General features: G+C 37.2%; 1 protein-coding gene across 2 annotated transcripts in view; it reads left to right on the top strand.

Annotated features, from left to right (window-relative positions):
• LOC127976243 (kinesin-like protein KIF26B) overlaps positions 1 to 13,505 on the top strand; it is an 89,083-nt gene that overhangs the window by 30,114 nt on the left and 45,464 nt on the right. For both annotated transcript variants that reach the window (XM_052580527.1, XM_052580526.1), the window contains exons 3-4: positions 224 to 841; positions 10,550 to 10,719. In XM_052580527.1, the coding sequence (XP_052436487.1) occupies positions 224 to 841; positions 10,550 to 10,719 (788 nt within the window). The remainder of the gene's footprint in view (positions 1 to 223; positions 842 to 10,549; positions 10,720 to 13,505) is intronic.

The raw sequence follows: 13,505 nt of genomic DNA, 5'->3' as shown, positions 1-13,505 counted from the left end.
GAGGAACCTAAAACATCCATATAAGATTTCCATTGCACAAAGGTTCTTTTTGGTGTTCTTTATATATTTAACATGTTCTTATAAATAATGGTTCTATGAACTGTTCACTGAAAGATTCTTTAAGGAACCAAAAATGGTTCTTCATGGCACTGCTATGGCAATTTTTAAGAGTACATGTGACATAATCATCTATTATCCCTTTTTGTTCCATCTATCTCCATAGGATCCCTCTTTCTCCCTGCTGCTCCATGATAAACTGCAGGTGCCCAACAGCACACGTAAAGCATGGAACGAGCGTGACGGTCGCTGTGATGTGTGTGCCACCCACCTGAGTCAGTTGAAGCAGGAAGCTGTCCACATGGTGCTGAGTCTGGAGCAGTGTGATGTATCTCCTGGCTCTCCTCCATCCTTGGCCTCCCTGGTGGGATCCCGCAGCATCCCCCAGGGTCCCACGCCACCTCGAGACTGGGCGTTCCTCCCTACAGGCAATCATTCCCCAGCTTCCTCCACCTCTGCTACCGTTTCTGCCACGACATCCAGTTCTACCCCAACAATCACCAATGCGAGCAACGGCGGCAGCTCTCACCACCCACCCTACCCCAAACATGGATCCAAACCCAACACTCTTGGGGTGAGCAATGGTGTGGAGAAGAAGAACAACTCGCCTGGCCACGCAGGAAAGTCCACAGGACCCCAACAGCCTCATCTACCCAGTAGCCCCAGCAACTCTAATGGAACTGTGTTGAGTTCTGTCGCACTCCAAGCTCACCAGTACATGGACGGCACCTGGACATCTGGACACGTGTCAAGAGCCAATGGCGTCACACTCTATCCATATCAGGTAGGCATATGTGAAGCCTTATCCATCTATCTAGCAATCTATCTGCTGTGTATTTTCATGCTTTTTAGAGTATTGCATCTCTATCTATCTATCTATCTATCTATCTATCTATCTGAGGTTCAGCTAGGATGCTGCCTAAAATTAGACAGCTATCAAGACAGCTCATATTTTTTTTTAATTCATGGTTGGAGGGTTGGGATGCCCCTTTTGGGAGAAGTGCTGCCTGATGTACTGAGGTGTTGTTTGCCTATTGTGGTTAATGTTGTAATCTGATGATGCAGTCCTTTGGGAGAGCCTCTGGGCCTAATGTGCATTGGTAATGTATCGGGCAGAAGGAATTACATTTTATATAGACTGCATGGGGTTGAGCGAACCCTTTCGAGAAAATCAATTTGATTCATTTGTTCGGACAAAACCCTAGTTCTTCTGGTTAACTGGAAACCTTGGAAGGCTAGTTCATTTAGTTTCTCCCCTCTCTGTAATGGGATGGCATCTAGATTATATCATTGGAGAGCAAACAATAATTCCTGGCAGGCAGGTGAGTGACAGTCAGTCCACTTGAGACCTAATTCCTAGTTATTTCACTCTGAGATCCAAGGTTAGTGCATTTCTACCCGCAAGAGTCAACATGTCATATTTGAACGAGCATTTGAATAAGGTCCAAATGAGAGATTTTGTTTTAAGAGGGATAATTCAGTCTTGGCGTATGTTGTCAGTCTTCAGTCTTAATAGGAAAAGAACTTGACGTAAAGTGAACTGAGGCACTCAGGAGTCTTTTTAGTAAAGTCTAAGTGAATTAAGTCACAGCAGGTTGATTAGATCTCATCAGAGAGATGTCTTCTCTGGAGTCGCAGTGGCTTATCAGGGAGCGTCAGCTGCTTTAGACTCTATTAAGTACAAGGGAATGTTGAATAGCATAGAATCAGCTGCTCTGTGGAGATTTGAAACTTAAAAAAACAAATTGTTGTTGTCAGGATGATCAATGTTTCCTGAGCTGCGTTCCAATTTACAGGGTCCCAATGTATTGTTCACTAATCCCATCTACTTAGTTTGGGTATATCTGTTTAAGTTCACGTCACTTGTCAAAATTGTTCTCTTTGTCTATGGGTTTTGCGTATGATTAATATATTTGTTTAAATATAACATATTGTAGCGCATAAACAGTATTAAATAGAATATAAAAAATGCATATACCATATAATTGGTTAATCAAAATAGTGCATATAGAAATAACACATTCTTAATGTGGTATTTTAAGTTCATTAGTTCCTTCCAATACCTTTTAGTACAGAATAACGTACATACTTTTAAAGCATTATATAAATACAACATTTGGATGAATCTGCATATTGAATCCTGTTGCAATGATCTTGCAATGTATTATAAATTAACCAAAGAAGCATGCAATTTTTTTCCCCTCTGAAAGCAGTAACCTTTTTTTAGAGGCCGCAACTGCATTTGAATCATGAGCATAGCTATGGGCCGTTTACTATTTTTTTTGTGTGTGTATGTTTTTTTCAGGCACAATCATGGGGCACAAGAGGAATATGCACTTAAATGTTTCCCCTGTGAGCATGCAGTAGAGTCTCAAAACCATTTAGAATCCAATGTGAACACAGGCTGTTTATAGGTAGACATAAACAGGAATCTCTTAAGGAATGTTCAGGTGGCTGTGTTTGAAAATCGATGCTTTGATCTGGTTTCATTTAAGTGGCTGAGTGGGTAAATGTTCCTTGATTCAATTTAAAAATTAAGTCTTTAAAATCCCATGTAGATTTAGAGGAATGTTTTGCAAATGTGTCCTTTCACTGAACTTGGGTCTTGAAACAAAGACACTTTTGTATGAGAATGATCTAACTAACTAATTACAGTTGCAGGTCATGAGTTTGACCTGTGTATGATCTTGCAAGAGTTGTGGGATTCATCTGACAACGACAAGATTAGTAGGGTTTGTAAGTAGTGTATATACAGTAGACGTTTGTAAATATGTTTTAGTATTGAAATGAAACCCATTGCATTATGGGATTTATTTTGAGAAACAGATACTGTATCTGTCATGCATATTTAATGTGGAGTTTGTTGTTGTATGGCTCTGCTTCAGGCAGTTGTGCATGCTTTTTAAGTCTGTTTCTCAATGAGACTTTCCACTCATTTACATCTGCAGAATTAGCTTCAAACATTTGCTTCTGCTCAGAATGCACAGATTCAAGGTGAAGCTTTGCAGTAACCGCTGATTTGAATTAGGGAAACCATAAAGGAATGAAAATAATAACGTGATGTCACAATCATACCATAGGACATTTCCAGTGATTGCATTTATACCAAGAACATAGTACTAAGCATATTTTGAACAGATGTTATTTGGTACAGAAACATGAACACCTATTTGTTGTCATACATAGCCCTCAACTCACTTCATATAGGAATTCTTCATATAGAAGACCAATAATCTGGACCAAGTGTGGCTTTACCTTTTTTTCTTGTTAACCTAGAGGGGATATGTTGGAAGCTCTGGTGGTGGTTTAAACGAACAATAGTCTTTTATATTGAATCCACAGACTGGGGGTTTGTGTTAGTTAGTGCATGTGTTTTTGAGAGAGAAGGAGAAATCCAGAACAGGTTGATTTTAATCTGTCTATCAGAAAAAAACTACTCTGAAATGTTGACATCTTGAGTGAATCAGGAGTAAATTATTTATTTCGAAGCTTTTGAAAGTGTTAAAGCAATAAGACATTACATAATATAAAAAATGTGGTCTCAGGTTTGTTTGCATTTGACAACGTCCTTGGATGTCCTTGACTCGTTGAGTCACAATCTATCCATTTTATAATAACACATATTTAAGTGCTTTGAAAGAAAGTTCACTGTAATTGAACACAGGCACATCTAAGAATTTAAAGGAATACTTTAAGCAAAGAGAGAGAGAGAGAGAGAGAGACAGAGAGATAGAGAGAGAGAGAGAGAAAATCTGTCATTATTTACTAACTGGGTTTGACATTATGATATTTCGCTTAGAGATGCTCGAGAACAATGGATGTTTGATGTTATTGACGTTAAACTTGCTCCAAAACGCCATATTTGAATTGCAAGCTGCTCTCGAGTTACCTTAGCAGTGAAAAAATGACTTTCTGAATTATGTGATGCTTTTATCATTTTAAGATTTTTTTTTTTTTAAAGTTCCTTTCAAAATCTTTCTTTTATAATTCATACAAGATCCTTTCAAAATCATTCTTTTATATTTATTTATTACGTAAACATGTATAATACTTTTAGATTATTAATAATAATTGTATAAATATGACACTTTCATATTTTGTATTTTTATCTTTTTATGCTTTATAAACGTACACCTGCATTTTATTTACTTATTTTAGTATTTTTTACTTTTTATATATTTTATTATTAATTATTGACAGAATAAATAATGAGCGAATAATGACAGAGTTTTCATTTGGGGGTGAACATTTCCTTAAAAGGCTAGCATTTTGTCGGAGAATTTGCTCTTGAATGTGTGTTACAGTCAGAGTGTTTGATTTGGTCCCACAAGTTTCTCATGGTCTGAGTTTGGTGGGTCTAATCTTGATTGCATCATTGTTAAACAGCATGGTGGAACAAGGAAGTCATTTAGGCTGTAGATGGGGCACACCCTTCACCTCACTCTAATCTCGTCTTCCTTTAGACACACGTCTCTCAGCTCTCCCTTGTTCTGTCTGTTCTTCTCCTCCTTGAGCTGAGCTCTGTATCTCCCTCTCCATCTCAATGAGTCTTCTGTGGCTCCTCTGCTTTTCACTTCTGTTTACTTTGGCTAAGATGTGTTTTATTTTCTGTATCTACCCCCCGCCCCCACCCCTCGCTCTTTTTCATTGCCCAAAGGGCTGGTTTTGTGGACAGGAAGCCGTTAAGCTTGTGTTGGAGAGTCACTCCGATAGTGACAATTACCCTGGATGCAGGACCTTGTTATAAAAACAGTTTGTGTGCCACACACAGAGCTCTGACATTCCATGTAGACTTGGTCTTATCCCTTATAAAATCTCCTCAAGGAGGACTCTTTTCTAAAACCTACATCCCTTTCTTTGGAGGAGGAATGTGGCTCCCACCCAACAGACACTTCCAGTCTCTGTCCGGGCCTACATCACAAAACCATTTAAAGGCATGACGAGGCAACTGCAGTCTTGAATATGTTTTTATATAAACTGTTGAATCTATGTTTATTATTTTGAGAAAAAGTCCCCTGTTAAACTGGTTCCTTGGCTGGAGTTTATGCTATGGGCAGAGAGCCTCTGTAAGGCATAGGGGGTCTACTTTGCTCTGTCAAGAGCTATTCAATTGATTCATTCAAAGAGTTTCTCTACTTCATAGATCGTACACAAACTGAGTACTAATATTCCCTATTTTACATTCATTAGGTCAAGCTAGCTGGCTACTCGCTACTCATACTCCTTCATGTCACAATCAATGTAAATCTTGCCAAAATAAGAACAGGAGAACTGCACGAGTGACCACTGACAACAAAATGTGTCTTGCCTTAATGGTTGCCGTATGTTTACAACAGCCATTTGGAATTGGATTGAGAATGTCTATTAAATGCCAATTAAATTCCCAAATTTGAATTTGATTTAAGTTGAGGTAGCAAACATGATGCAGAATTTTTAAATTAAAATGAATTAAAATGTAGAACTTCAAAGAAATTGTTGAAGAAATTCATATGACAAATTTTTTAACTAGAAAAATGTACATTTTGAGCTTGAAAAAACTTTGTTTGAAAAATAAAAAAGTGATAGAATGATGGTTCGACAGACAAATATACAAACAGAAAGATGATGGATGGATGGATGAATAGATGGACAAATATAGAGATACACTGGTGGATAGACAGACGATTATAAAGGTAAATGGATGGATCGATTTATGGATGCATGGACAAATAGAAAGATGATGGACGGATGGATAGATGAACAGAAAGAGATGGATGAATGGCAGATAGACATATTGATTGCTGGATGGATGATGGATGGACAAATAGAAAGATGGATTGATGAATAGATGGATGAATAGATGGATGGAAGGATGGATGGACAAATAGAGAGATAGACTGATGGATAGACAGATAAATAGATGAATATAAAGGTGGATGGATGGATAGATTTATGGATGGATGAATGGATGGACGGATAGTAAGATGGTGGACAGATGGATAGATGGACAGAAAAACAGATGGATGAATGAAAGATAGACAGATTGATTGTTGGATGGATGGACAAATAGTAAAATGGTTTAATGGACAGCTGGGCATAAAGAATGATTGATGGATAGATGGATGAATAGATGAATTCAAAGATGGATGGATTGATGGAAAAACTGAAAATCAAATGGATAGATGAATAGAAAGATGATGGATGGACGGTACAGGAAGATGGATGGATTGATGGATGCAAATAGATGGAAGGATAGATGAATGGATTGTCATATGGGCAGATGGATAGATAGACATATAGACAGATAAACTGAGTGATGATTAGAAAAATGAATATATAAAGGTCATATAAGACATATATAAAGGTCACAGAATGGATGTATGGATGGATGGGCAGAAAGATGATGGACGGATGGATGGACAAATAGAAAGATGGATTATTGGATGGATGGGCACACTAACTACTGTATTGTACTGTATTTTTTATACTGTACCTCAGAGAAAAATATGTGCCATCCCCTTAAGCATATCCCATGTTTTTATATCTCCAGTGTGTTATTCCTATCCAGGACTGTAAGTCCAGTTTTCCATCCCATCTGAATTGAGAAGTGAATGTGAACTGTCACACAGAGATATAGAGAGCACCCAGGGGATGGTGAAGAATAGTTAACATATCCAGGAGAGGAATATCCAGGCAGTGCAGTGTGTTCTGGCTTTAATTATGATGAATGAGGGTGTAGATGTGTGGGTGTGAAGGGGGCCGCTGGGGAACGGGGTGGAAGGAAACCTCCACTCAAGGGCTTCTTTTAGATCTTTCTGTTCCTCTCTTGGGCATTTCTGCTGCATCAGGAAATGTCCATTCTCAGAAATGTTCTCTACCTTCCTCATCCATCACAGCTGCACTTGGCACCGGTCTCATGTAAACCTGGAGCTGGTGCAGTCACAGTGGGCATCCTGCTGTTGAAACACATGAAATGAGACATCCATAAAATTACAAGCGCTGGATATTGATTTCACACACGCACAGGGACGTACTTGGCAATTCGTCATCTGTGATGAAGTTGCTATCATTGTGCTCAGGGCATTGTAATTTGCTTGAATAAATCACTTGAGTGATATTTCTGCAATATTGAGATTCCTCTCTTTAGTATTTGTAATTTTACAACATACTATGACATTAAATATCACGTTTATCTTCTCAAGTTTCAAGTTCATGAAAGACAGGATCCTAATCTGCATTTAGTTTTCAAAAAAAGACTTGATTAGCATTTAGCATTAGCATTTATTTGCCTGGATATGTACAATCCTTTTATTTTAATATTTTTATAGTTAACAGTTTTTCTAACATTGATTAAACTAATCCATTTACTTTACGTTACTTTACTTTACTTTACTTTAATAACACTCTTATTAGGCATGGTTCTTTAACAGTTTTATTCTATTTTATAATTTAACAACATGTTTTTTTAACATGCATTGTTACGTTTATTTTAATTTATTTATTATAATTTAATTTATTTAATAACACTTTTATTAGGGATGGTTTTTAAACTGACTTTATTTTAATTTATTTTATTTTAAAAATATGGGATAGCCTAAACATATAAATTTTTTCATATAAAAATACTGTAAGAAAACGGTCTAACATTATGCATTATTTGCATTATTACCTGCATTATTTGTAACTGGAGAACTTGGACAGAAGACTTGCCATGTAGCCGGCTATCTGTCGATCTCTGAATAACCTTTATCTGACTGATATCAGAAATGCTATGATTTTTAATTTAGCTTTACAGAGCCATATGGACCAGCAGCGCAGTATGAAGGTTAAAATTAATGTCAAACGGGGATAGATAGATGGATAGGGGCATTAAATTTGGGCAAACAAAGGGCTACTAACAGACAGAGGAGAGAGAGGAGAAGTAAATGAGGGAGGAGAATAGACGGAGAGATGATGGGAGGATGGGCCGAGAGGTGCAATCTGTGCTGTTGGCACTGCTGGTATTTAATGCTCCTTCTTCTCATTCCTGCACAACAGATGGCAAATCAGCCGTCGGTTCCCAGATGATCTGACTGGCTATGAGATAGAATTGCCTCATGGAAAACAAATATTCATTGAAGATTGTGAAGTATTTTTTATAAAGTCCATATTGTACACTTTTATTGCATAGTTTTATGGAGATTTTTTTGATAATTAAACAGACTCTTTTGCCACTGTACCTTTAAAGGGATAGTTCACCCAAAAATGAAAATTTGCTGAAATTTACTCACTCTCAGGCCATCCAAGATGTAGATGATGGCTTGAGAGTGACGGCACCCATCCACTGCAGAGGATCCAAATCTGTTCTGGTGAGGAAACAAACTCAACTACATCTTGGACGGCTTGAGGATGAATACATTTTTAGCACATTTTCATTATTGTGTGAACTGTTTCTTTAAGACTTATAAATTATCTGTCATGATCGACTGTTTCTGAATACTTAAAAGGCTTACATATATTAATTTGCTCATAATTCTAGCTTCGAAACACCCATTTTTAGTTTCCATAATTGTTCTGGCTTGGCTTAGGGAGGGAGATTTGCGTGATCAGAATTAGATAATGAATATTATTTCATAAGATCATCGTTTGAGCAAGATTTAGCTTTGTGTACTAGCCTAATCCATTCATTAATAAGGGATAAAAGCTTTTTAATATTTCTCACATTGCCCTCTGTACTGAGCCTTCTAGATTGACACGTTCTTCAGTATGTCGTAGGATAATATTGTTTATGATGATCACTGTTATATAAATCTATACTGATTTTTGTTGGCAAAGGATCAATATAGTGTTCATTATTAGCTGCACATTATCAGGTTTATTAATGGTTTGTGGTTATTCCCGTGACATTTCATTCCATACATTTTACTCCAACAGCTACTGCAATTGTCAAATGCGAACACACCTACTGTAAATCCAGTGCTCGGTCACATGGATGTCTGCCCAGACCAATGCAGCGTTAAGGAACTGTAACGAGTGCAGACGCTGCTAAATATACCTGTCAGTCATGTGCTATCACGGAGTATTTTAAGGCGGCTGTGCGTTTTGCCACCATACCTGCAGCCAGACTGAAATAACACATGCGAGGCTGTGAAGACACCATGAGCCTTTGGCTGTGAACAGCTCAGTTTAGACTCTCGTTCTCTGAAGTGTGAAAGTCACTGTTGTTGCTGGTTGGCCTGTTTGCAGAAAGTGTCTGTGTTTGATAAAAGAGGCTATGGGGAAAATGTGCTTATTTTACACATGAAGCAGATTATATATAACACAAATCATAATTGGTTGTTTCTTTCTTACAGTTTTAACACCTTTTTTTACGTTTTTTTTTTGTTTAGTTTTATTTCTTTTCATAAAATTCATTTGAGAAATTATCATTTTATTTTAATAATAATTTTTTATAATGATCACATTAATTTAAATTTTTTTTGTTTATTTTTATTTGTTACAATACCTTTATTTTTTTACATTCATCTCTATATTAAAATGTATATGATAGTAACTATTATTATTATGCATACAATCTAATAATAATGCAATTTATAATAAACATAGCTCTAGTATTTTTAAGAACAATAGTGTCTTGAAGAGCTTGGCCTTGTGAGGAATAATCAAAGTATTAATTGTGAAAATATGATGTTATTTTATGTATTTATGCATTTAGCAGTGAAATTAGGCTTATAAAAATATTAATAATGATCAAAATGTAATTTCCATCACGCAGTGTAATTAAACAATATATTTGGTGGAAACTACTTTTGTGGAAATGTGTTAATAAAATCATATGTAAAATACATAAAAGTCATCTTGTGATGCATGCACAACTGTCGTCTAATGCTGGGCATTTTAGTGACAAATGCACAGATCTGGATTCTCTCACTGTCCATCCAAGCTTATCTGGGTGAGACTTTCCTACATTTGTGAAGCATTCTGGGTAAACACATAGAGGGCTACTGGTTGACTGTACACCAGAGCTCATCCTCCTCGGGGACCCGTGTGTCCTTATTTGGGGTGAAACGACAGACCCCGGCCCACAGCAACAGCAGTGCCCTCACCATCTATTTACAGCTGGGGCAGGGGAGGGAGTCCGGATTATTTCCAAATCTCCCTGAGTGGGTCTGGCTGAATGCTTGTTTAAGAAAGCCAGCCGTGCCGTGGGTCCTTCACAGTGCAATTATCAGGACTGTTTCTCATGACTCACGTCTAAGCTGAGTTGTTTATCTGAAGGCCTGGCAGATTCTGCGCTAAACTTATTCACCCAGGACACTTTCCAGAAACGCTGCTGTAGTTCAGACACAAATAGAAAGAGTTTTCACCCCTTTTCCCATGCATATCTGTGAAATAAGAGCCATGGGGGACATAAAATACTGAGAACACTACCTGAGCTTTATTGCATTTGTTTATCTGTAAATATAGCCATTTGCTCTCATTTAGTTGGCTGTTTTGCAGATACTTTTTAATACCCATGTTTACTTGCATACAGATTTCTCAGATGGTGTCAGAAGGCAACCGGGAGGGTCTAAACGAAGCCGCGCTCAATCGCTACAATGCTGACCGGCCCAGTCCGTACAACAGCCCTGCTGCCCCACTTCCTGCCACGGTCACCACAGCGGCCTCCAGTGGCACCTCCGCTGCTGCATCCTTCTTTGCCAGGTAAGACTCTGGGCTTGATGTCACATGACCTAGCGGACTGTGGTTTGTTACAATTCTGTGCTATACTCTTAAAAAAAAGTGTCTTTTTTGGCATCTAAGGTTCACCTAGTTTTCACATCCATAGAAACTTTCCATGTCACAAAAGATTAGTTATAGTGGAAAAATTTTTTTATGTTCTTCACACTAAGAAGAAGAAGAAAAAAAAGGTTATTTTAAGAATGTTTCACAGAAAGGTTCTTTAGGGAACCAAAAACGATTCTTCGACTGAACATTAGCACTGTCATGTGACCTACAGTGCTATGTTGCTGTTATGGCTTCATCGAATAGTGATGTGACCATTGGATGCATACTCAGCTGAAGGACTGTACGTCATATGGTAATTTTTGGTCTAGTGTTTCATGCATACTGCATATTTGGCAACATAAACTCGATTGAAAAATGTGCCTCTACCTACATTTCTTTTGCAAAACTATAAAACACATACATATAAATACAATTCACACTAGTGGCAGTAAAAAAAAAAAGTATTTTGTTCCTTGTCACATAAATTCTGAGAACAGTGGCAGATTTTCATTAATAAAATTATGACCTCAAAATGCTTTTAACTTGCAATGATTTGTAAACTAATAGATTTTCACATGTGCATCACATAAGCAGCTCCATATGTGTGGCATTTTTGACATAGTAAACTTGCTTGATAGCACACCTGGTACAGCACTGCACTTGGGAAATGTAGCACTCAAGTATCCTATAAATTATGAGTCACGATAAGAGAATTCAAAGATTTGTTGAAGCTAAAATGGCATGGCTTCTACAGCAAATGCTCTTTAGGTCATGTTTGCTGTTGTTAACACTATCTGATAGGTTTAGGTTAGGGTTTAGTTTAGGTGGTAAGTTATTTTCAAACTCAAAACAGTATTCAATTTTTAGTGCCCATTACTAGACATGTATACATTTTATAATACAATTTCGCAAGATTTATCTGTTTTCAGTAAAACTGAACCTGTTTTTTAGCACTACTTACTGGACATTTCACTTTGAAAAGGTCACACATTTATATATATTTTTCAATATATTAATATATTGATTTCAATATATTAATATATTGAAATATATTGAAATTATATTGAAAGAAATGCAATATCATTTTGTATAAATGTTGCTACAGGTCCTTTTTTCAGTGAACCTGGTATTGGTACATACTACTCAATATATAGTTTTTGACACAATATAATAAGGACGTACACACACTGTAGTTAGGATTGGACACATATGAGATTAATTAGTTCAAATGAAAATAATCCATTGTAGCATGAATATTAATTTGCTCAGCTAAAATGTATTACAGCTTTCTGTGACACTTGGTCATATAATGTTGTCCAATGAAAAAGCACAATACCAATCTCACACAAGCAGCCAATAATTTTGAATCACCATTGAGATTTGTTTTGTTAGCATGCTAATTTTCTAGCAGGAGTCGCTGAATATAATTTAAAAGCATGATTCAAGTAGACAAGTAATAGATTTTAATGACTACTTTAATGAGTCCTTCCTACTATAAGAGAGCGCAGTGTTAAGAAATGACAGCTTCCCTTCAACAATCTGCTCTTTTTTTAACATTATGTACCATGGTCTGAATACCTGATAAGCTTGACGCACATCTGCAGTCAGCCTAAAAACTCTGTCGCTTCACAGTCATACAGTGGGTGTAGAGGGATTTGGGGTCAAACACTCAGAGTGTTTGCATGTCCTCTCGAGTTGGATCCTTCACTCACACTCATCGTCACAGCTGTCAGTTGTCAACAGGACATTTCTCACATATGTAAACATACTTGCACAAATGCACAGACACTGGCAGGTGTTGTCATGTTAATGGTGTCATATGAGATGCTCTGATCACTGGGTGACTTTTTCCCATAGCTGTCTTTCTATAAAGAATCATCCGATCTAGTGTGAATCATCTGCTGCTATGATTGTGTGCATTGTCTTTTGAAACACACATTATGTCATACTGCACTATGGGAAATACATCCTCTCCTCTGTCTAGTGATTCGTGCTCTGGTCTGTGTCGCTCGGTGGGGCCGTGGGAGGGGGCGAGGATATAGATCATGGGCTTTTATCAGAGCTGGAGTCGAGGAGGAGAGCGCTGGAAGATAGCAGGAGACGGATGGCTCATGTGAAACCTCAAAACCTCTCGTTTTCGTGAGAGCCTGTAATAAATCAGGCCTACTACACGCAGCTGGATTTTATGAATGTATTTGTATCAGAGGGCTACAGCTGTGGTAGCACTGTGATTTTATCTTCTTCTCCTCCATCTTATTATTTGTGCCCACTGTGCCAAACGATAGGGCAAAAATGAAAGGAAGAATTCTCACCTTTCAATTAAAGCTATTCAGGGTTTGTGCAGGTTTTATGAAGGTCATTTGAAGACCTTTTTAAGAGCAAGTAAAGAAAATTTTAGGTCCAGTTAGAATGGAGCACAATATAATATGTCAGCATATTTTATAAATGTAAATGTCTAGGGAGCAGAAAATAAGTTTCAACAGATCTCCATGACTCCATGACAAAAAAAAAACGTAACTAGAACATGGAAGGAATGTTTACCTTACTTTCTGATCACAGTATAAAAAAGAAAAAAGTTATGTTTTCTTAGAAACTGATCAAAATGAAAAATATTTGCCATCAGGTTTAAAATAATAATGGGAAAACATGTTTTCATACCTCATTGGCAGATATATATATTTTTTTATAACTTATTTTTGCTTAATTTCTCAGAAAACAAGACT

This window comes from Carassius gibelio, chromosome B17 (genome assembly GCF_023724105.1).
Source record: "Carassius gibelio isolate Cgi1373 ecotype wild population from Czech Republic chromosome B17, carGib1.2-hapl.c, whole genome shotgun sequence".
In the NCBI taxonomy this organism is placed as follows: Eukaryota; Metazoa; Chordata; class Actinopteri; order Cypriniformes; family Cyprinidae; genus Carassius; species Carassius gibelio.
Note: the sequence above shows the minus strand (reverse complement) of the source record. Positions and strands in the feature narration are given on the sequence as shown.